The following is a 24,919-nucleotide window of genomic DNA, read 5'->3' on the forward strand; positions in this document are numbered from 1 at the left end:
ACGAGGCAGGCACGTGTTTAATCACTGTATTCCAAGTCTCTAAAAGGGTAGGTGGCCTCTGTTGGGAGTTTATTTATTGGATGAATGAACGTGTCCTGGAAGCCTGAAGGATGATGGGCAGGATTTGAAGAGGCTCGGGGGCAGGATGCTCCTGCAGAAAGGTTAATACAGACACGGAGAACTCCAGTGCTCAGCTTAGCCCTAGGTTTTCAAATTAGTCCCTGCAAATAATAAAAGTGGGTGAAGCCCAGTATACTCTCAATAGCTGCCATTTTCTCCATCCACTGTGTGCCATGCATCTCGGATAAAGAAATCAACTAAAAAGACAGTCCTGGTCCCAAAGGAATTCACAATCAAGTGAACAAAAAAAGGCCCATAGACAAGAATTGCCAATCACCTGTGGCAGGTGGGTTATGGAGCTCAGTACCCTACAAAGTTCCTGGAGGGCATTTTGGAGAAGAAGATAAATAAAGAAGTCTTCCTGGATGAGGATATGCTGTACTGAGATTTAAACAATAACAGGGGTAGAGTGGAGATGTGGTTGCAAGGAAAAGACATTTCTGAAGTTGGGACATGTGGAGATGGTGTGTGCAGGGCTTTGCAAACAGTCCAGCCAAAGGCTTACTACTGCCATTAAGTTAGGCTGAAATGCTCTGGAGGTTTTTATAGTTTAATTCTCGTGGAAATCGAATTTATCCAACTTTATATAAAAAAAAAGAGAACAATGAAGTAGTTTAAAAAGTCAATTTTCAAAGCCTTTCTAGAGGTAGGAGACTAGGCAATTTAAACCAACCCTCCTGCTGAGGATAACTAAACACTCTGAACACAAAAATATAAGCAAATAAAATAAAAAACCCTGGACAAAATGTTAACAATTATTTTTCTTATGGTACTGGACAGAAAATAAGATAGTAAAAAATTACTAGGCTGGATCAGGAAAGGATCTGAACCTGGTATTTGAGGCCTATTGTCTCCCTAGGGCATCAGTAAGTTCCAAAGTGGAGCAATTGTGAAATCAAATGTGCTATTGATAGTCTTAAAAGTATGGAGCACAGGGAAGGGAGTTCAGGGTACACCAAGGCAGGGGAATCTCTGATGAACCCCATATATTTCTGACTGCAAAGCATTGTCCCTATATCATACAAGTAATGGTGAACCAGAAGCACACAGGGCTTTCTAGGACTGAAGGTCATTTTGAATCATCTCAGGCCCTAAAGTTGGATTAAGGTCTTGAATTATTTCCACAAACAATTATGCAAATAAAAGGCTAGCATTTAATTTAAAAGTGAGGAGGGGCATGAGGAGACCAGGTAACATGAATAAAAACTAGCAAAAAACCTCCAAGAGATAATAAAAATACATACACAGGGGCTTCTGATATACAGTTGTCAGTAGAGACTTTGATTGTGCTTCCAATATTTAAGAAGATTGGAGACAAGCTTGAGGATTCTGATAGAGAGCTAGAATTTATTTTTTAAATGATCCATAGAAGTTATAGAATTAAAAAAACACACCCAGTGAAATCAAGAATCCAATGGATTTTCCAACTGAATAGACATGGTTTAAGAGAGAATTAGTGAACTGGATTTTCTAATTAGAGCTCTAAAAAAAAACCTGTAATATGAACACAGACACAAAAAGATGGATAATACTGAAGAGAGGTTAAGAGACAAGATACATTGAGATCTACCAGATACATAATTTGGAAGGAGAAGAAGAGAGGGATAATGGGGCAGAAGTAATACTTGAGGAGGTAATGGCTAAGATTTTTCCCTAACTCATGAGAAATACAAGCTATGAATTCAAGAAGACCTAACCCCAAGTAGGAAAAATAAAAAGAAATTCCTCATTTTGGTAGCTCATAGTTAAATTGCTACAAGTTGAAGGCATGCTGTAAGCCCAAGGCAGGAGAAAATATCTTTAAAACCTCCAGAACAAAATATACACATTACCTCCAAATAAGCAACAATTAAAGCCACAGTTTATGTCTCATCAGAAATAATGGAAGCCAGAAGAAAATGGAACATCATTAAAGTGCTAAAGAAAAAGAATTTCCAATCAAAAATTTTCTATGTAGCAAAAAGATTCTTCAAGTATGAAGGCAAAATAAAGACATGCTGAAATGGTAATTAAGAGAATTCTGTCAGATCTGCATGATGCAAAATACTAAAGAGTATTCCTTAGGTAGAAAAAAATGAATCCAGATAGTTTGTGCATGAAGGGTGTGAAGAGCAATGAGAATGGTAGATGTGTGGGTAGGTTAAAATGAATAACGGCTATATACAATAACATTTCAAATGTTCTGTTGAATTTTATACACACACGTATACACAGAGGCAAATAAATAATTCAAATACAAAAAACTCTTAAAAGTCAATTATCTTCTTTGGTAACTCTGATTGATCTAGTTTTGACACATTCTAGAATGACAGACGTCACTGCATCCTTAGTGTTTTTAGAAGGGACAACTCGATTGAATTATACGGAAGCCTATTTCTATCATGCATGCATAAGCATCCATACTCATGTGCATGTTGTCTGGGGCAGCTGCATTGTTCTGGGCTATTCTAATAATGTGAAGAGAGCTAAAGCTTTTCTTATTCTTTGTCAAATATCCAGGTACACATTTTACTCAAAGTAGTTTGTGTAATGCTTACAATGTACAAGTGAGACAAGCATTGATATTTCAATTTTATAATTTTATTAATAGTCACAGAGAGATTAAATCACTTGCCTAATTTCATAGCTATTATTTCCTTTTTTTTTTTTAGACAAAGTCTCACTCTGTCACCAAAGCTAGAGTGCTATCACATCAGCCCAGGTCACAGCAACCTCAAATTCCTGGGTTCAAGTGAGCTTCCTGCCTCAGCCTCCCAAGTAGCTGGGACTACAGGCACCGGCCACAATGCCTGGCTGATTTTTCTATTTTTTGTAGAGATGGGGTTTCATGGCTCTTGCTCAGGCTTGTCTCTAACTCCCGAGCAACAGATCCTCCTGCCTTGGCCTCCTAGAGTGCTAGGATTACAGATGTGAGCCATTGTACCCTACCCATCTTCTTATGCTACCTCATCTCCACCCCTGTCAATGAAGATATTACAACATCACCGAAAAAGGAAAACTTTCAACATTTCCACTATCCCCAACAGTGGGGAATATCACTTGAAGTAAGTAGGATCCAATGACATGAGCTCACATATTTGTTTCATGGTACTGAAAATTGGGATATCCTGTCTGTTTACATCTCCTCATACAATTCTAGTCGCCCCATGTAAGTGTGTGATAAGGTTGATGTTCAGTTTCAAAACTGCATTTCCATCGCACACACATTTAGTTGCATATAAATATTTACAACCGTACTTACATCAGATGGGGATGCCCACTGTATTCTAACCTGAAACTGGCTCCACAGGTCCTCTCCCAAACCTCTTACAGCCAGTAACAACAGAAACTGAGCAGAAGGAACAAATCTTACATCAAATGGGATTGTTTAGCTGCATTTCTGAGTTATGAAAACGAAGTTCTCTTGTATAAATATATCTCAGGAATCTCTACCAGACTAGCTGTTCGCTGGTTCCTAACACCAGTGGTAATGTGATATGGAATTTTCCAACATATCAGCCTCTTTTTGGGCTCTGCATGTTCTTGGGTAATTCCCTGCCCCCTTACTGGCAGGCAGCCTGATACGTACTAATGAAGAGGTCCTTGGTGTGACAGCCATATGATTTACATTTCTCAGAACAGCCAATGTTTTATTTTTCAGAAATAACATCTGTACTCATAGATAAACCTATCTGGAGATTTTCACATTACCACATGTTTGTAGACTCATTAAGAAGAAATGTCTTGGCTGGTGTGATGGCTCGCGCCTATGATCCTAGCACTGTGGCAGGCTGGGGCCAAAGGATCCCTTGGGCTTAGGAGTTTGACATCAACCTGAGCAGATGAGACCCCATGTCTCTTGAAGATAGAAAAATTAGCCAGGTATAGTGGCAAGCAAATGTAGTCCCAGCTACTTGGAAGGCTGAGGAAGGAGGATTGCTTGAGACCACCAATCTGAGGTTGCTGTGAGTTCGGATGAGGCCACGGCATTCGAGCCTGGGCAACAGAGTGAGACTTTGTGGCCCTCTTCCAAAACAAATATTTTCAAGCCCTTTGTAACAGGTAATGCAATTGATTACTTTAGCAGCTATAATGCAGATACATATATTTACTATTAAAGATACCATCATGTTTTTGAACATTAAATAAAGTCTTTCATTATTCCCTTAGCAGAAAACTCCAAAGACAGGCCTTAGAACTAAGTGCTGTGGTACGGTCCGTAGCTAGAACAGTCTAAGTAAAAATTCATGACAGAAAAGTGATGGAGAGAGAATATTTGAGATGTGCACTAAAGAAAGCTGATATTAATGGATTTCTTTTAACCTAGATGGACTTGGGAGATTCTTCTCCATCACTTCATGGTCTCAGCTCTTTGCTCTCCTCTGCCTAAATTCTGGCTCTTCCTCCTCCCAAAGGAGCTTTGCTTTCCTGGGAAGCCAGACATCCCAGGCTGGGGCTACACAAGCTGAGTTAGGAGTGAAAGATTATTCAGATAATCTAATTGCTGTAGGCACTAGATTGGATAGCTTGGGCCAGTGCTGTTTTTCTTCTCACTAATTATCTAGCTTGAAATAGATAATGTACTTCCTCCCACCCCTGGGGTCTGAATGTTTGTGAATTAAAATATGTTTTTTTCCTTTTCTTTGGTAAAAGTTAAAATCTTGTTGCACATTATCTCAAATTAGTACACCGAAGTATTCATAAGAAATCTATTTTTATTTTATAATTAGGTTTATCATAAGGACATATACATTCTTAAAGGTTAACTGATCATGAACTAATGAAGATATCTCACTGAGGGAGTTTGTGTGTGTGTGAGAATATCTATCTAGTCATGTCTATCTGCTTGAATAGAGCAGATAAGAAAGGAGCATTATCTACCTCAAAACTTGCTGCCAGTGCCAAGGGAGACTGAGCTGGATTTGAAACAGAGAAGGTGTGATTCTGAGGCATGCTGTCACCTTAAACTGGGAAAACTAGTCTGCGAATTCCTTGTATCTGAGACGTGTGTGTGTGTGTGTGTGTGTGTGTTCCCTGTGGTTCTGAGAGCTCAAAATATTATTGAGTGTTCCTTATGACATACTTTGTGCTTTGTAGTTTATTTAATAAAGTTCAATAAGCTTACACTGAGCACCTGCTGAGTGTTACAGACCCTCGAAGAGTACCTATTGTTTCCGACCTAGTCTCCTGCCTTCATGGGGAGACACCACATACATGGAAAGCAAGCAACTTCATAGGGTGCATCCGGATACTGACTATCATAGTATCTGATGATGTCCCCTGGGATGTCTAATTGGCAACTCAAATGTAAAGGGAGCAAAGCAGACCTCCTGCAGTCATCCTGCCCAGGGGCACAGCCCATGTTCCTCCCCGTCTCCAGAAGTGGTATCCCTGTTCTGGCAGTTGTTCAGGCCAAGGGCTTAGGAATCATACTTTCCTTCCTTCTTTCTGTCACTACACATATGCGAATCATAAGCAATTCTTACCGGATCCGCATCCACATATACCTAGGAGGAAACCATTTCTCACTACTTGTCCATCTCTGATTTGGCCAAGCCAACCCCTCACTTGCTGAGTTAGTCCCTATGAACAAGGCCACTGTGGTCTGCACTCACCCCTAACACTATGCTATAGGAAAACTAGTCTGCTTGCTGGTCCTTTAATTCCAAAGACACTTGTGCCCTCTGGTTTGGACACCTGCTGTTCCCTCCACTTGGTATCCTTTTTGCCCCATTTTCCTTCTTTTTTTTTTTTGGCTGTGGCTAGGTTTGAACCCACCACCTCCGGTATATGGGGCCGGCGCCCTACTCCTTTGAGCCACAGGCGCCACCCTCCCATTTTCCTTCTTAGATATAGCTTGCCAGATAGCTCTATCTAGCGTTTTTATCATCTTCTTTATGTTGCTTTATTTTTCTCCTTTACACTTCTTTTTTTTTTTTTTTTTTTTGAGACAGAGTCTCATTCTCTTGCCCAGCGTGGAGTGCAGTGATGTCATCATAGCTCACTGTAAGCTCAAGGGATCCCACTGCCTCAGCCTCCCAAGTAGCTAGGATTATAGGTGCACACCACCACACCCAGCTGATACTTCTATTTTTTGTAGTGATGGGGTTCTCATTCTTGCTGGGCTAGTCTGGAACTCCTGAGCTCAAGCTATCCTCCTGCTCTGGCTTCCCAGAATGTTAGGATTATAGGGATAAGCCACTGACCACAACCATCCCCCTACACTTTTTAATATTTTTATTTTATTTTTTTTTTACTTTCTTGCATGCTTGCCTGTCTGTTTCATCTCTTCCCCCAAACTCAATGTTCTATTCCTAGAGTCTAGAATATTTCCAGACATCTAAAAGGTGCTCAGGAAAAATAAACACAGGCAGTCCCCAGATTACGATGAGACAGGCTCTGCAGGTTTGTTCTTAAATTGAATTTGTGTGTAAGTTGGAACAGGCACATCACCTATTAACTGTAATGGCCTCCATTTGTGAATTGTATGTAAGTTGGATGTTTGTAACTTGGGGACTGCCTGCAGTTCTATTTGCTTTTCCTATGGAAAAAATGTTGCAATGGCAGAACTGGCCAACAGAGGACACTGTTTAGACAATGGAGAGGCCGCCTGTTCCTGTTTGTGTCACCAGCCAGGACTAAATTAAGCTATGGTCTGCCCCAGGGAGAGCCAGTGCCTTTCCCAGGGCCCGGCTCAGCGGTGACAGGCAGCTTTCTGGTCTGAGCTATAGGTGCCTTGTCCTGTCAGATGCTGAGTTTGTCATGATCTAATTGAATCAGGCTTTGAATTATTTTCTTTCCACTCTCGCTCCTTCAGTTGTGCTAATGATCAGTAATTTATTTTATGATCGTACTGGGGTTCCAACCATTTTCCAGGATGGTTTCTGATGAAAATAAATTCATGAGAACCCTACCCCATACAACCAGAACATGTTACATAACTCCTGGCAGCTCGATAGAGCCTGTTTTTTTCATCCCATAAATACATCCTTTTCCAAACACCTTAAGCAGTCTATAGGTTGAAATGTGAGCATAGATGGCTTTTGTCCTTTAGTCAGCTAGAGTCCCCCCTGTCTTTCATCCCTAGATACCTTGGAGCCAGTATCTCTTGTATGGAGGGCAGTTCACTCCCCTACCCACCTCCTGAAGCTGCAAGCACACTATCTGTATTCCACTGGGTATGCAAACCAACTCCTCTAAAACCATCCCCTTCACTTCCATTTTGGAAGGACAGGGAGGTAACACAGACTCACATCTGGGCTGATAATTATACATTCATTGTCACCTCCCTAGCATGGCTAATGACTGGCTTTTATGATCATTTTTAGCTCCTCTGTGTCAAAGCTTAATAACATTTCTTCTCCTACTTAGTCAATAACTTCTGTATCTCAACGCTATAAGCCCACACACATGTCGCATAGTTAGGCTGTTTGATTGTATATTTCAATCTTAGATTGGTGCTATGTCTATATACACACATATGTACATATCATCAAAAACAAGATAGAAAGAAAACAAAACGTCTGTTGTTTAAATATGTCTCCTTTTTCCTTCACCAGAATCCCTGTTTTCACAAATGCGAAGGGCATCTGTTTTACAAAACATTTTTGTGTGACACTATCCCAAACATACAAATTCTGCCTGTCGCTGGGAGCAATGAAATCCCTCAGAAGCTGGTTTCAGAAGCTAGCTTTGGTGAAAATTATTAAATTGGGAATTCCTAACTTTGTCTGTAACTGAAACTCTTGATCCTGTTTTACCTGTAGAGAACAGCCAGCCTGCCTTCCCAGAAGGCTAGTGTGCCTGACTGCATTCTTAACCCGAAGAAAATCAGAAAACCTGGAAGGAGTGATTAAGGGGAGAAAGAAGAGACCCATTTACTTTGATAGTTTAGAAACCATTAATAAAACAGTCAAAACTCTTCAGCTGAATGTAAGAGTATCTGTGAGTGTTCTATTTAAAACATTTATCGCTAACCCCGAGGCAGTCTTTGGTGGAAGCGGTACAGGGTTGCCCAGTAAACCCACGCCCTAGCCACGTGATGCCTCCAAACCAAATCCCAAATTAAAATTTGGGTCTCCCATGTGGGAGTGCGGCTCACACAGCTTCCCCGTGGAAAGGTCCCGCTCGGAGGCTCAGGGTTGGCCGGAAAGCCTACTGCTCCAAAGGTGACCACAGCATCTGACATGGTAGCCCATAGGCACAGATTCTAGCCCTTGCCCTCCTCTTCTGGGGTCTTAAAATGTGCTCCTGATGGACAATAGTATAATATTGTGCTAAAAAAAAGGAGCTAGCAAAGCCGCAGAAGACCAAGGAACCTGCAATGTATATGACTGAGTGAAAGAAACTGGCCTGAAAAGATGACATACTACATGATTCCAACCACATGACATTCTGGGAAGGGTGAAACTGTGGAGACTGTGAGAAGATCAGGGCTTTCCAGGGGTTAGAGGTAAGGGTAGAAAGAAGAACAGATGAAGCGTGAGGGATTCCTACGGTGACAGAACTATTCTTCATTACGTGGTAATGGAGTCACCAAAACCCACGGAACATACAACACAAAGAGTGAACCCTAATGTAAACTACGGACTTCAGCTAATAATAATGTACCAATGCTGGCTCATCAATCGCAACAAATGGATTGCACTACTCCCAGATTTAATAAAGGGGACAATATATGTGTGGAAACTGTCTCTGCTTTCTGCTCAAGTTTTTGTAAACCTAAAACTACTTTCAACAATAAGTCTACTAGAATTTTTCCTTTTTTAAAAAAAGCTATAAACTATGGCTTGAGAGAAGCTGCTTTAATAATACATACCAGATCACTTAGCTGGAGGCACTTCTAGCACGCAAGGTTAAAAGAGAGCATGTCTCTCGCGTCTTTGGAGGGGTACGCAGACTCAGAAACAAAAAAACGTGGTTAGATATAATTCTCTGTCAGAACCTTTCCGACATTAGAATGGATAGGAAGTTTATTACGTGGGCTTTGCACACAGGACAGCTGCCCGCTATCTGTTCTTTGCTACATTAGGATTCATTTCCACGAGACTGGGCAAGTCGGACGCTGGCAAGCGGGTCTGCCTTGGCTGCTGAGGGACTGACTCTCCAGGCTCATGTGCTGCTCGCACGAGGGCCTAGACTATTTTTAGGCATCAGCTCATCCATTCAATGCATAATGCTGCCACTGATGACTCACAGTCCACAGCAGTCACATTAAAAAATAGTGGAATGAAAGAAAAGCCATCAGTAGACTGACAGTAAGCACATCGTTACTATACAGCCTACAAGCACACACACACACACACACCCACGCTCACACTAGGACAGTTGGGAGAAGAAAATGGCACAGAATATTAAGCAGCCACCAAGTAAGTCAGGAAAACAGTCACCCCGGAGGATCTGGGAAGCGACAGACAGCCCTAATACCACACGGAGCTTGGCATTTAGGGAAGAAGCAGTCAAAGGGACATATCGGCCCAGAGCACTTCACAAATAAATTTTACTACAGGCTATTAAGCAAATACTGTGTGTTCTTCAGAAAAGCTGAGCCTAGAGAAGGCGACACGTGGGGATGGGCAGGCTGTTTACAAGGGAGAAGGCTGCAAGGCTCCCCATTGGGGCCATCTCAGGCAGGAGGTCTCTCTCTCAGCGGGCATGTTGCTAACCCCCTTTCTGCACAAGAGGGCCACTCAAGTCCCTGTTTCTCCATCAGTCCTCTGACTCATGTGGAGGGCTGGACCACCAGCCCTCAAGTCCAGCTCATGCTCAGAAAAGCAGATGGCATGTACATGTTCACTCGAGATAGTGACTGGCCATTTAGAAACAGCGGTCAGCAGTGATGGTGCTCCTGAGCCAGCAGAATATGCTCACTGCAAAAGTTCCTCTTCTTTCTAGGCGTTCATAGGCCATCTCTCCTCCTATAAACTCTTAGGAGTAGGAGGATTTTTATTTATTTTTCAGAAGCAAATCACTCTATTCCCAGGGCCAAAGTCATCTAACTTGTAGCAGGGAAGGGAAAATGAACAGTGTACAAGGTCCCGTTGCTCTAAGGTCCCAGACTTAGGTCTTTTGGGCTCCAGGTCCTGCACTTTCCTACTGGAGGCCCCAATGTGATGACCCCTCCTTCTCTGGCGTTGTACTGGCCCCAGTCTGATGCTGCCTCCTTCTCTGGCCTTGTACTGACCCCAGTGTGATGCCTCCTCCTTCTCTGGCCTTGTACTGGCCCCAGTGCGATGCTCCCACCTTCTCTGGCCTTGTACTGGCTCCCGTGTGGATGTTCCTGCCCAAAGGTCCCATCTGGGACTTATCATAGACTTACAGCCTCAAACTTGGAAAACATGAAGTGGATCACGTTTGAGAGTGAGGCCCAAGGGAGGCGATTCTGTTGCCTTTTGTGGCTTTCAACCAGAATCAAGGCATGGCAAAGGAGCAACTCCCCCGTCCTGGGGCTGACTGTGGCTTACACAGAGATAATGGACACCACCAGGGATTCCCCTTTCCTCCCCTGAAATTCCACAGCACTTGGGGTGGGGGAGGGCTGGGAATGCAAGATGTTTTGCCAGGGGAGAGAAAAGCCATGGGGGCAGTGAGGAATGCAGGAAAGCATTTTCCTCCCACATTGCCTCTTCTGGAGCATGGGCTGGGACAACATTGGAGGCATCTTTCCATTTTAACACTTAGAACTTCAGCTCCGGAAAAATAATCATCAAGATAAAAACCCTTCAGTTTTACACAGGATAACCTTAGTCTCCTACTAGGTCCACTTGCAGATTAGCATGAGTCAGTGAAGGGTCCCCTAATCCCCACACCTAGTTTTTGGTTAGCTGATGCCAATAAATTCTACAAGGGCTGTTTTGGAAGGTAGAAAAGTGAAGGATTAAAACACTGAGGTGGCTCAAGAGATTATGCTGTATCAAGAGTCATCTGCTTGTTTCAGAGATGGGAAAAACTGCACCTGGGAGAAGTAAGACGCCTCGTCTGGCCACAGAAGCCCAGCCCCTGGCTCTCTCTCCCCGCTCCACCCCAGGACACCACGGGGAATGACCTTGGGAGGGTTTGTGAAGTCATGCTTTCTGTGACTCTCTATTCACGAAGGATTTAGGCCTAGGATCACAGAGCCATCTGTCTTGTAGAAAACCATCCCTTCTTCCACAACTCCCCCACCCAAATTTGTGATTTCGCTAATTAGGTTCAACAATGCGCACATTTCTAAATTTCCCTGTGGATGCGAGTGTTAGCAGCACCTAACCAATTGAGAAGAACTGGATGATTCTTCAGGCCAGAGGGGAACACTGCTGGGACAGGCCCTGACAAGGAAGAGAAGGATGTGGCTCTCGGAACACCATTTAAGTCCAGATGTGAGTTCTCTCTCTCTCTTCCCCTATCCCTCCCTCTCACTTTCCCTCTCTCTTACTCCTACCCACTCTGAACCTGTCACTGTGGCAAGCACAGCTGGTGGAGTATTTTAGCTGTGATGATGTCAGCTAATTTATGATAGGCTCCTCGGTAAAGTGACAAATCATTGGCTGTGTTGGGGCCTTGAGCTTATGTTTTCATGACATGAATCCCAAGCCACCTCTTCAGCAGACCTCAGCCCTCTCACCTGTCTTTGCAGAAGCCCTCACCTTGGCCGTCAGCAGACAGACTGTGTTCTGCCTCCGGGAAAGAGAGAACAGACCTCTGGCTGCACAAGGAAGCCAAACTCTGTATCATCGAAGCGTTCACTTTGCAAAGTTCTGAGTAGAGGTAAACACATCCAGAGACTTCCTCTCCAAGAACTAAAAGGGCTGTGGAGCTCTCAGAGCCTGGCAGCGGTGGTGGTCAGGCACCAGCAGCATTTCAAAATGAAACCTCTTTCCCTACCTGCTCTATTCACAGTACTATTTTAAGGATTTGCATTATCTTGCAAAACACAATTACCCTCTGCTCCTGTTTATTTCCACGCTTCATTTGGGGACAGTGAAGAGTCCACTTTGCTCAAGGTGATTAACTTTCCCTCTACTAGGACTCACCCTGGTTTCACACAGGAAGTGAGCGGCAACCAGAGATGGGTAGTGAGCTCTAAATAACAATGTCATTTAAAAAAAATTATATTTGCTCTTTTTTTAAAAAAAAAATTAGAATTGTTGAGAAATCTTTCTTGGGCCTTACCAGACACTATAAAACTACAGTAATGTATCACAATAAACTAAGTACAGGCAGTCCTCGAGTTACAAACATCCCACTTAGTTACAACTTGCACAGGAACAGAGGGTATTACCTGTTCAAACTTATATATAAATTCCACTTAAGAACAAATCTACAGGCTCGGCGCCTGTGGCTCAAGTGGCTAAGGCGCCAGCCACATACACCTAAGGTGGCGGGTTCGAATCCAGCCCAGGCCGCCAAACAACAATGATGGCTGCAACCAAAAAAATAGCCGGGCGTTGTGGTGGGTGCCTGTGGTCCCAGCTACTTGGGAAGCAGAGGCAGGAGACTCGCCTGAGCCCAGGAGTTAGAGGTTGCTGTGAGCTGTGATGCCATGGCACTCTACCCAGGGGGACAGCTTGAGGCTCTGTCTCAAAAAAAAGAAAAAGAACAAACCTACAGAACCTATCGTGTTCATAACCTGAGGACTGCAGTATTCAGGGCTAAGCGTTCTCTGCAGTGCAGGCCCCTGGCTTGCACCCATCTGCAGTCACTTTCGAGCAACTCTGGGAAACACTTTAGAACACTGGCTTTGTCCCTCCTTCACTGGTCTCTTAAAAAATGCTCAAAACAATCCAAAACAGTGACTAGTTTATCTTTCTTTGCTTATTTTATTTTCTTTCAATGTCCCCAATAGCAGCTATTCCATGACTGTTTTCAACTCAAACCTGAAGCCCCCCATTCGAGTGTTTTTAAGTCCTTAATGGAAATATTTTCAGAGACAGTGGGATTCAAGGCAGGGAAGTTCTCAGCTGGGGACAAACCTGTTTGACTCCCAGCAATTTGGACAGTGATATAAAAGGGCTGTGGGATAAATGTGTACAAGTGATCTAAGAGCCTCAAAAAGGATGGAGGAGCCAGGGGTAACTGAGAGAGTTCACTCATACGTCCAGTTTTAACATGACTCAGCTGAATTTACTTACCAGAAGCCCAGCAGGTCACCCGGGGCAGGCTTGACTCTTCAGATTGTATTAACTATGCCTTTTATATTCTGGATTTTCTGATGCTTTGCTACTCCTGGAGAGACTGCCCCTCCTAGTATTGGCTCATTCTTAGAGATAGCAAACCACAGCACCTGGAGCCTGCCTCTCCTATCCAAACCCACCAATCCAGAGCCCTTGCCCTAATTGCCTCCTATATTGGTCTACCACCCTTGCGGCCACTATCTGCCTGCCCCAATCGCTGCAGGCCAGCTACCAGACAACTAGGGACACCCTCTCTGCTCCACAGTCTACCAAAATTATTCCCACAAGTCAACCCTAAACCTTCGTACCCTTCCATTCCTTGCCAAGCAGAGTTGTCTGCTGATCTGCTGATCTGCTGGCCTTGCCATGCTTAAATAATAAGACATGTAGATATAGATACTTTAGAGATGGGGGCTCACTATGTTGCCCAGGCTGGAGTACAGTGGCTATTCACAGGAGCAATCCCAGTACTGATCAGTACAGGAGGAGTTTTTACCTGCTTAATTTCCCACCTAGTCACCCCTCCTTAGGCAACCTGGTGGTCCCCACTCCCAGGAGGCCATCATATCGATGCCAAACTTACTGTGGACGCCTGAGCAGCATAGTGGGTTAAAGTCAGTTTAGAATTCCCGGGCTTAAGTGATCCTCCCTCCTCTGCCTCCTAGTTGGCTGGGACTATAAGCTCACACTATCACACCTGGCTAATGAGACCCGTATTTTAAAACACAGACATTGGAATGGGATGTGATGGCTTCAGCATCTAATGTCCGGACCCAGCCAGTATCCTGTCTTTTCCTGGGACGAAAAAGCTCAGAATGACTGCTGTAAGAGCCTGAGCAGAATTGGGTTCCTCTTCCTGACCACACAAACACAAAAATAACAAGAGTTGTGACTTTCACAACTGTCCCACTCTGGATGCACAGAGGTTAGTTCATTACTGACATGGGAAGCAGGGCTTACTATTCTTAGAGAACAATCCCAACAGGTTAAGTCTAAGGTCTAGGTAAAAATGAGAACCTTTCCTCCTGCCTCACAGAAGCCATCCATCCCACCAGCACTTTGGTGAAGCGTCCCCTACCTGTGCGACCCAGGCCAACGTTACCTGTGCTCGGTGCTCCCCCACTGCGAACTGTATCACGGCCACGCCAGGGCTGTGGCTGTCCTCGATCCTCTCCACAGTGCTGGAGTCAATCTTCAGGTCGTTGCTGATCTCCGCACTCTGGATGAAGTCTTCTGTCTTGAGGTCTTCCACCTTCTTCAGCTCCCCGTTGGCCAGCTGGATGATGGAGCCTTTCATGAAGTAAGGGGGCAGTGTCGGGGCAGGTGTCGCAGGAGATGCCACCGACTGCACCACGGGCAGGTGGATCTGGGCCTGCACCATGGCCGGGTAGGCGGCCTGGGTGCCCAGGGCCTCGGGGCTGAAGTTCTCGCTCTTGGGGAGGGCGGTGGTGACGAAGGTGTGAGGCACTGCAGCAAACTGAGGGGACGACGTGACGATGGCAGGGGCTGCCCCGGACGCTTCCACGTCAGCACTGCCCACCGGAATGAGCAGGGGCTGTGTGCCGGGGATCACCAGGTGCTGTGGCAGGCTGCCGGCGTAGGTGATTGCTTGCTGCTGGCCACTCAGGTAGCCGATGACAGAGGGCTGAGTCCCCGCGTAGAAGGCTGTGGCTGGCAGTCCCACCGGGAGTGGCTCTGAGGCGCTGTGCGTGGTCTGGATGACCGTGTGTGGCGACAGCGCATACGACCGGTGGCCGGGCTTGCCCAAGTGCAGGCTGCTTTTGTCGTTGAGGGTGGAGGGGGAGGCCTCCCGGTGGGCGGCCTGCTGCACCTCCAGGTCGCCGGCAGGCGTGTTGCTGTTGGGCAGGACCATCACCGAGGCCCGCACCCCCGACGGATCGCGGCTGCTGTAGTCCGCGGGGCTCGGGTGGACCACCACGTGCCGGGAATCGTACGGGTGAGCGACCGACTTGCTGCCTGCCTTGCCCAGGCCCAGGTCGGCCGAGGACGGAGCCCCGTACCGCCGGCTTTTCTCCATCTCGCCGTTGAGGACCTCCTTGGCCTGGACGGCCTGCTGCAGCCTGCTGCTCTCAGCCTTCTTGGTGGACTCCCGAGGGACGAAGTGGCTGCCGGAGTCAGTGTATTGCACGACGACCTGGGAGGAGGGCCCCAGGGTGAGCGTGTGTGGGATCATCGTCTGGTGGGGGTGGAGGTGGACGGGGATGGCCGGAGGAGAGGCGGTGCGCCCGGCGCTCTGCGGAGAGCTGGAAATGTGGACGTACTGGTTCTGCTGGGTGGGTGGGGGAGACCCAGGGGTGATGAGCCCCGGAGCCCTGCCGAGGTGCTGCGGCGGCGGCGGCTCAATTTTGTGTCCTGGTGCCTGGCTCAGGCCGCCCATGTTGGCTAGCAGAGTGGAATAGGCCTCCAGCTGGGAGCGCTGGGATGGAGTGGTGGCGCCCACGGCGGAGGCCACCGAACTGGTGACGGGGTTGGCCGTCGGGGAGATCAGCTGTGACGGGATGAAGCCGGCATAGGGCCCGCTGTACTGGGAGGACCCAATGAACTGGAAGGTGTGCGGCAGGTGAGTGTACTGTACGGGGGACACCGGAGTCCCTGTCTGCGGGGGAGGGTACGCCGTGGGCAGCGTGGTGGCTGCGGGGACAGACCTGGGAGCGCTGGGCGGGGAGTAGTCCAGCCCCGTGGACAATGCTTTGTGTAAACCTATTCCCTGTTGTAAACCAAGCTCCGCCGAGGTCCCCGCCGGCCCGTGCCGCCCTCCCCCATGGCCCCGGCCACCAGGGTTTCCTGGGAGCCATGCTGCGCCCTCCGCCCGGTGGTTGTCGCTGGGCAGGGCAGGGGCCTTCTCCTCGGAGGAGCGGCTGGTGGCGGGGATCTCGCGCTTCTTGGGAGGCAGGCATTCGTTGCTCCGCTCTTGGTTGGATTTCATTTTTCGCCGTCCCCCCTCCACGGTGACTGTTTCACTGTCTGGCTGGCTCTGATTTTAGTCTGATAAATGGAAAGTCACATTTGATTTCTGTAGGGGATCCAGGCTCTTCATGAGGAATCATCTCCCCGTGGGTACAATCCGCCAACAGCAGCTCTGGATTCTGGGAAAAAGAAGAGGGCGGGGGCAAAGGGAAGAGGAAAGGGGAGGAGGGAAAGGAAATCAAAATATCAGCACCGGGAAAATGCACCCTTGGCAAGATTAAGACTAGGCCTTGGATTCTATGTGGAATCCGAAACCCAATTATAGCCTTACATTGCAGCAGTTAAAACACTAGCCATGGAGTTGGCACATCGTGAAGGAAGGCTGTTATGACAGTGAGCACGGGTTAAAACTTTAACAGCATATACTTTTTATGGCATTAACAGCTCCCCTGAGGCACTCACAATACCCTGGTCTCTCCTCCCCTCCTCCCCCCAGCCATTTTATTAGACCACAGATAATCCATTTCTTAATTTTTCTTTTCAGACATGCTGGTTCTCTTCCTCTTATTTTCTTTCATCTGGCTGCAAAAGCAAGTGAAGCCCATAGGTGGAGTGGGAGACGATGCCAGCTGGACTATGCCCTCAGCGCCAGGCACTGAGAAGTTAGGAGCTGAAGTCCTTCGCATCCTTGTATGTTATTTCTGAATCCTCATATGCCAGAGACACTACTCTCAAGGGTTCCACCTGGCTCTGGGTTTATACTGAATTTATAATGATTCCCTGTTCCTTAATACACACACACACACACACACACACAGTTTCAATTCCATGGAGGCAGCCAAAAATAATCCTGTTCTCAACAAGTTTCCCAAGAATTCCCAGTACAGTCACTCATATGGTTACAGAATGAGACAGTTAAAAAATGAATTAGATTATGGTTACAAAAACCCAAATACACTACAGTAATAGGGCCGATGCATTGAAAGTTTTCTTAGCAAGCAAGAGTAACATGCCTGCTTTGACCCCGTTGTCTTTGACTTTTCCCTTCATACCATCCCCTCCCTTTCTCCTTAGAAAGGGCCAACTTACCAGTAACACCACTTTTAGACAAATCAGACCTGTGTGTTCAAACCTGGACATACAAATAGTGATCCTGGTTCTTATGGCCAGCTATCTCAGTTTCTTCACTGAACTCCAAGTTACAACTACTGTGTGGGAAACCCAATGGCCAGCTGGCAAGGACATCAATGAATCATGCTAAGAAGCAGCAGAGAGGGTGCCCCCATAGAGATGAGCAGATGTGAGCAATGTAACGTGCTGGGATCCTGAGAGCTGTGGGATTGGGCTGTGGGGGTTCCAAGTCCTTAAGTTTTGGCATTTCTCATACTCAGACCTTCTGAATGATCAGTTATAAAACAAACACAGCATGGTGGCATGAAATGGTGAGATCTCTATTGTAACATAACCCCTCTTCTCTCCTCTACTCCCCCTAATTTATGACTTTGGGGGAGCAGGGAGAAAAATGATTTGGTTTTGCTTCAATATCATCAACGAACATCACAATGAAATGACAAATGACACAGAAGAAAGTTCTCCGTCTTTAATGATTTTGATGAGGTATATAGGAAAGTTGGACATTTAGAAATTTGGTGTCTCAACATCAAAGGACATTTCAATAAGAATAGGATTTCTTTCTTTCTTTTTCTTTTTTTTTTCTTGAGACGGAGCCTCAAACTATCCCCTTGGGTAGAGTGCCATGGCATCACAGCTCACAGCAACCTCCAACTCCTGGGCTCAAGCGAGTCTCCTGTCTCAGCTTCCCAAGTAGCTGGGACTACAGGCGCCCGCCACAACACCTGGCCATGTTTTGGTTGCACCCATCATTGTTGTTTGGCCGGCCCGGGCTGAGGATTCGAACCCGCCACCTTAGGCGTATGTGGCTGGCGCCTTAGCCGCTTGAGCCACAGGTGCTGAGCCAAGAATAGGATTTCTTATAGGACAAGAGGCTCTTAAGGACAGGCCTGGAAACAAAAAAATAAAAACAGGTAAAACATTAATGCTGAAGAAATGAAACACCAGTATCCAAGGAGTAATGGAAGGGCTTTCCTAAGTGTCAAATCAGCACATAATTTATATCCAATATTTCTGAATCAAATTAAGCTACAAAAATATCCAAAAAGTTGCCAATTTTGGCTGCCGGAAAATACTGATAATTTTCTTTTCTCTTTACATTTTGAGGGTTACTCTGAAGAAGGGGAACTAGGCCAGGCACAGTGGCTTATGCCTTTAATCCTGCCTTGAGAGGCCAAGGCAGGAGAATCACTGGAGGCCAGGAGTTCAAGGCCAGCTGATCAAGAACAAGACCTCTCTACTAAAAGTAGTAAAGGTAGTGGGGCAATGTTGCATATGCCTGTAGTCCCAGCTATTCAGAAGGCTGAGGCAGGAGAATCACTTGACCACAGAAGTTTGAGGTTGCAGTGAATTTTGTTGGAGGGCGTTGAAGGAACTATAAGAACCCCCACATTGCCATGCCAACTAGCAAGGAAAATTCACTCAGGAGTTACTCAAACAGAACTGGTCCAGGCGCCCCCTGCTGGTTCTACTGCAGCGCTGATTCAATAAAACCCCACAGGATTTCATTAGGGGTGTTCATGCAAGAGTGATATGTCAGAATCTGAAATGAGAATATTTGCATATAGTAGACCCAGCCAGTAAGGGAATAGGTTAATTAGCCCAAGGCAGCTCTAGGGAAGAAAAAGCAGCAGCATAAAAGTCCTTTCAAAGCCAACTAAAATGTCAAACACATTCAGGAAGAGGTCCATTAGCAATGCAAATGTAAAATTGCCTGTACAATTGAATGCACAATATACAAAACTAGAAAACTCCTCTAAAAGTACTTCTCAAAGAGCCCAGCTTTAGTAAATTTTAAAAAGAGTGCTGGCTTGGTTCTCAATAGTGCAGGGTCATATTATTTACTTGAGAGACACTGGCTGGTCTTCTGCTAACGAACCACTAAGACATACTGGCCTTAAACACAAATTCAAATTCATTCTTCTGAAAAGTTATCCATTGATAAACAGCATCTTTTCCAGAGATTGCTAAGCTCTGGAAAATCAAGGATACAAAGATTAACATAGAAGCTGAAGCAACCTGGGGAAAAACTGGTAAAAATTCCTCCTTCTACATTTAGAAGGACTATTTACCAGCGCAGTACAGAGGAGAAAGGACTCTCTAATTCTGGGGTATGTGTCCCTTCGCTGCGCCCCATTAGCTTTCTGTATCGTCTACATCATGGGGAAACAGGAACGTACGTTTTAGGTCTTGCTGTGTTTTCAGTGAACCACCAGAGGGCGCAAATATGCCCCGGTATTTTGGATAATTACTCATGGAATTAAAAGAACCGAGAGGTAACTTATGAAGGTGGAAAAATAGAGTAGGAAATCGAAGGAAGAGGACAAAGGGAAGAAAAAAGAATGAGATTTCTGCTTTTAGGCTCTCTTTATGTGTTCTCAATTGCTGTCTCAGGGATCCCCAAGGAGTTCACCTGGGGAAGCACCTGTCACAACAGAAAGATTTCTTTGAAACATGGGGCTGTGCATAGTAATATAAATGCGAAGCTTCCAGAGAACCACATATGCGGATCACATTATTATTACTGGAAAAAGGAAAGTGGAGGGGGAGTTAATAGATGAATCAAGACAAATTTATGGAGGTTTACCACCTATGGTTTGACTGATAATCATTGTTCTGAATATATTCCTCTTAAGCATCTTTATATCAACATTTATATCTATGTATTCTATCAGTATTTTAAAATTTAGCCCAAAGGTAGGACTTGATAGTCAAAGTCAGACCAGTAACACCACCATCCCCTGGAAGCTCCTTGGAAATGCAGACTTTTAGGCCACACCCAGACCTACTATTCAGAATCTGCATTTTAACAAGATCCTCAGATAATCTGTATACTCTGTGTACAGGTATGGAAAACTCTGGTGTAAGATTACACTTCCTATTTTTAAACTCTTTCTAAGGGAGCAGGCAGTGGGAAAGCAAACCCGGTGCTGTATGTAAACAGAGAGTTGATGGAGCCTTGAAGATAAATAGCTAATACTTAGGTTGTAGCTCAGCCGGGGTCCTCTGGGGTCATCTAAACACAATATAGCTCTAAATAACAGATGCTCCTTTTCTTCTGGTTTTTCACAAGACCATAGAGAAACATTCTTTAAAAAGGCTATTATGAATTTTATATATAACTCAAATCATCTGTAGGAGGAAAAACAAAATTTAACAAAGTAAGCTCTGCGCTTATATTTTTGCTATAATTTAGTTTCAAAAATCCTTTTGCTATTACCACAGATTCAGACGGTTTGAGAAGTGATAGGAAAATGAGATGCTTCTGTGCTGGAGATACAGGAATATATGCCCACTGACCTGAAGCCCTGTAAATAACAGCCAATGGCTCAGAATGGAAGATGCTCCTAGAATTTGATATATGAAGTCCTATGAATGCATTCCAAGGCTATGGCAATAAATTAAGTTTTTTAAACTTACATCCCCAGTCCTGTGTTTCTCAATTTGAGTGAACCCACAACTATCTGGAATGTATGTCTGTGCATAAATGGGAACACAGTGGCAGCTTTAAAGAGGAGGAAAATTAGACTGATGAGTTTGTTCCAGGACTGGAAAAACTACATACATGACCATTTAGCAGACAGAATACTGGATGTGAAGGCAGGATACAGCAAGGATTCTCAAAGTCTTGATGCACCTATCTCTTTCCAGTTTTATTATATCACTACACTGGAAGACTTGTGCAAAAAGTATTTCATTTTGGTTAAGTATTAAAAATGGGTCGAAATCCCACATTCTTGGAGTATCCAGGATGGAGAAAGGTAGGTTGGATGATAGATAACTTCTTGGTTGACTGAGCAGGCAAGCCTCCCCCAAAGTGGATCACACGCTCATTTATCAAACATTTATTTTGTTTCTAGCACGTACAGTGGACCTTAATTGTTTGATGTCAGCATGAAGCACATGGTATGCCAGAACTCTACTTCAGCTCTTCTCGGTTCAACATTTTGTGGGTGTTTTGGTTCATATCTAGCGGTAACAGAAGGCTGGAAGGGATGCTTAATATGTTGCAGTTAATATTTAAATATATCCTTAGAAGCTGGAAGTGATGGCACAGAACCAGGAAAATTAAGATTAATGAGAATAAATGTTAATGCATGCCCTTGGTTTCAGCAGCTCAATTAGACTAGTAGCAGGGTTGAAGAGATCTGGCTTAAGAGTGGTTTAAATGAAAGAGCCCAAGAATTTTCTTTTTACTATATACTTAAATGAACCAACGGGTTGGCAGGGTTCCTGAAAATTGGAGTAATTATAAGTGTCATTTAAAAAATACAATGTTCAGAACAAAGGACTAAATACTCTTAACCACAGAAGGCACCGGTAAGGTCACAGTTAAAATAGTGCTGCAAAGGAACACTGGGAAAATGGGGCGTGTCCAGTGTGGAGTGATCAGGTTAACAGGAGGTCTAGAGCCAAGGAAGGGACGTAACAGCTGAGGCAATTGAGAGTGTGTGGTCTAAGGAAGGACAGAAGAAGGGGTAGTGTTAGGAAGCAGTTAGAGTTGTTAAAAATGGGCTGGGCTGCCTGAGGTGGCAGGGATCCCCGTATCATCCCAAGGGTCAAGGTAGATTCTCAGGCATAACTGGTGGCCCAGGGCCCCTGCCCTGGGTGGATATTTCAGCTACTGTCCATTTTTTCTCATTATGAATATTCTGAGACTGTGACTTCATCCTGTGTCGAGGTGTCTTGCTTGTAAACCTGGCCTACTTCCACAATGTCTTCTTGAAGTGTCTACTATGGGAAATGATAATTGACTTTCTCTTCTGTGTCTAGCCTGAAGCATCACCAGGCAGGGCTCCTGGTCAAAATGAGGAGGCTCCTGAAGGGACTGGATCCATCCAGCTCAGAAACCACCTGAGAGGTGAGCTGAGACCTGCCACAACTTTGCAGAGCACAGTGTCTGAGAGCCTCCCCCTAACAATTCGGGTTTCCCTTCTCAGCTCTGCACTCCTGAAAACGTACACACAAGTGACTGAGGGCATAAAGAATAGATGAATAGATATCTTAATTTTTGTCATTAATAAAATAAGATAGTGAGTTCAGTGGTGGATCCCCAAAAGTTATTATCTACCTGGAACCCGAGGATGTGACTTTATCTGGAAAAAGGGTCTTTGCAGATGTCATTAGGGACCTTGGGATCATTCCATATTAGCAAGGGGGCCCTAAATTCAGAGACAAGTTGCCCTTCCTTAGAAAAGAAAGGCAGAGAAGAATTTGAGAGAAAGAGAGAAGACCACATGAAGGCAGAGGGGCCAGATTGGAACCATGCAGTCCCAAGCCAAGAACACTGGGAGGCCCCAGAAGTTGGAAGAGGCAAGGAAGGTGTCTCCTCTAGAGCTTTTGCAGAGAGCACTGCCATGCTGACATCTTGATTTTGAACTTCAAGCCTCCAGATACATGAGAGAATAGATTTCTGTTGTTTTAAGTCATCAGAATGTGAGGTGATGTATCAAGGTGGCCTGAAGAAATGAATCCAACTACTTTTCATTTATTGATCATTTACTACATGCTGAGAACCTTATTTAAACATCTCTTGTATTCCTCACAACAAACTTGTGAAATTTGTATTATTACTTTCATTTTTCAAATGGGAACACTGAGGCTTGCCCAAGGCCACAGTGAGAGGAGAGGGGAGAATTAGCAGTGAGAGTTGCTGTCTCGGTCTAGCCAATACTGTGGCATCAAGTGTCACTTAGGGAGAGACTGATCCTTGACTAAGGAAGAGAGGTCAGGATGTTAGTACCTCACAGGCAACCCAGCCAGAGATCCCAGGCCTAGCGCCCCAGCTCAAGTCCACCCACCCGGTTGTGTGATCCGAGCTGCAGGAGAGCCGAGACTGCAGAGGGAGCCTCCTGTACAGTGTGGACTGGACGTGGAGAGCTGTGAGCACTAACATGCTTTCTGAACAATCTCTTTCTCCCTCTAGCGTCACAAAAATCAAGTTCAAGTCTGCACCAAGCAAAGGCTCCCTGAGCTGTGGCAGCCAGCAGCTCATAGCAAGCTTACTTCCCTTTCCTTTCAGGCAAGGCCTTGCTGGGGAGGCCAGCGGCAGGCAGCTGGGATTTCAGTGGGTTAAGGAAAGGCAGGAAAAGGAGGCCCCACTGTTTACATTATCAGCACCATGAATAATAGTATTTTTAGGCCCTATTCATCTATAGATTTTTTTTTTTTGGCAGTGAATACAACTATGCTTAAAACATTTAAATCCAGCCAAAATAACACAGTCCCATTTGAGCACTTGCTGGCCTGGGCAGCTCTGCATCCCAGGCAGAGTGATTCTTCTGATTAAAGGCCTTGGAGGGGTGGCTGGAAGGGATTCCACACAGCTGCACTGGCTGCTGACTGCATTCTCCTGGCACGTGGCTAAACTGCTGTCTCCCTTAGCCCTACGTGGACATTCAACACTTGCTGCTACCTGCGGCATAATGGAGGGACAGGCTTCATCAAGACCTGGGCAGAGTTTGTCTTAGATTCCTGGCTTCTGCCACTGCTGTTCCTCATCATCGTGTTCATAATTGAATACTAGGGGTGTTTGGGGTGGGTGTTGCCACTCCTGAGAAACATCCGGAGAGCTGTCATGTGGGCCAGGGTGCCATGAATGGTGCACAGCACACATGTAAGCGCTGGAGGATGGGCCTGAATGAAGAGGAGGGGCGAGGTGGTGGCTGGGCTGGGCGATCCCTAGAAGCCGCTCCCATGGAGAACGCGGCTGCAGTATCTGCATAGCCTGTGTCCCCTGGCGGCCTGCCCGTGCTGGAATTCCTGGAAAGGCTCAAGACGAAAAAATAACCATCTGGATCCAAACTGGTCCCAAATGAATTGTCCAACAGAGGTTGAGTTGGAGTTTTTAAGCAAAGCTGGAAATGCCTTTCTGTCAAGACCTTTCCTGGTTAGATGCAGAAGCAAATACCTTTTTGCTTGAAATTACGGTGCCTGTCAGATTAGCCACCCTGGGGCACCCCTGTGTCTGCTTATCCACCACTCCAGATGAAGGACATAGGCATTGTCCATGCTGCCTGGACTCAGTGGTTCTCACCCTGGTCTAGAGTAAATTGTCCCAAGGCAATAGGAGCTGGCCCTTTGAATTACCTCACTCCTGGGCCTGATAAGACAAGATGAAAAGAATCTGCCAGGGTAATACAGTTGGAACTGGGGTCAGAGGATGAGAACCTGACACTTCCGAGTCTCAAATAAAGGTTCTTGCCATCATGATTGATCTAATTAGAGAATTCATGAAGCATTCACATCCACCAGCATATTTAAAATATCTAAATAAAACATTAATATCACTAATAGTGTCAGAAAAATAATGTATCTATATTACTACTACTAAGGGCTCGGAGTTGTTGAAAGAGTAGGCTATGGTGCCAGGTAGAGCACAGGTTCAAAACCTGACTTTACCCCAAGCTGACTATGTAATCTTTTTATTTCCTTTTTTTTTTTTTAATTGGTTTTTGGCTGGGGCTGGGTTTGAACCCGTCACCTCCAGCATATGGGGCTGGCGCTCTACTCCTTTGAGCCACAGGCACTGCCCCTTTTTATTTTCTTTTAATTTTACTCAAAACTGTACATGTACCTCAGTTTTAGAAGGCAAGGATTTTAAGTGTGTC

The 24,919-nt window shown here is 45.4% G+C and overlaps 1 protein-coding gene across 7 annotated transcripts in view; it reads right to left on the reverse strand.

Moving 5' to 3' along the window:
• ATXN1 (ataxin 1) overlaps positions 1–24,919 on the reverse strand; it is a 408,196-nt gene that overhangs the window by 3,121 nt on the left and 380,156 nt on the right. For all 7 annotated transcript variants that reach the window (XM_023512286.1, XM_012804250.2, XM_023512285.1 and 4 more), the window contains one exon: positions 14,353–16,357. In XM_023512286.1, coding sequence (XP_023368054.1) covers positions 14,353–16,197 — 1,845 coding nt within the window. In that variant the 5' untranslated portion in view covers positions 16,198–16,357. The remainder of the gene's footprint in view (positions 1–14,352; positions 16,358–24,919) is intronic.

Source organism: Otolemur garnettii, unplaced genomic scaffold (assembly GCF_000181295.1).
Source record: "Otolemur garnettii isolate 467f Iridium unplaced genomic scaffold, OtoGar3 scaffold00026, whole genome shotgun sequence".
Classification (NCBI taxonomy): domain Eukaryota; kingdom Metazoa; phylum Chordata; class Mammalia; order Primates; family Galagidae; genus Otolemur; species Otolemur garnettii.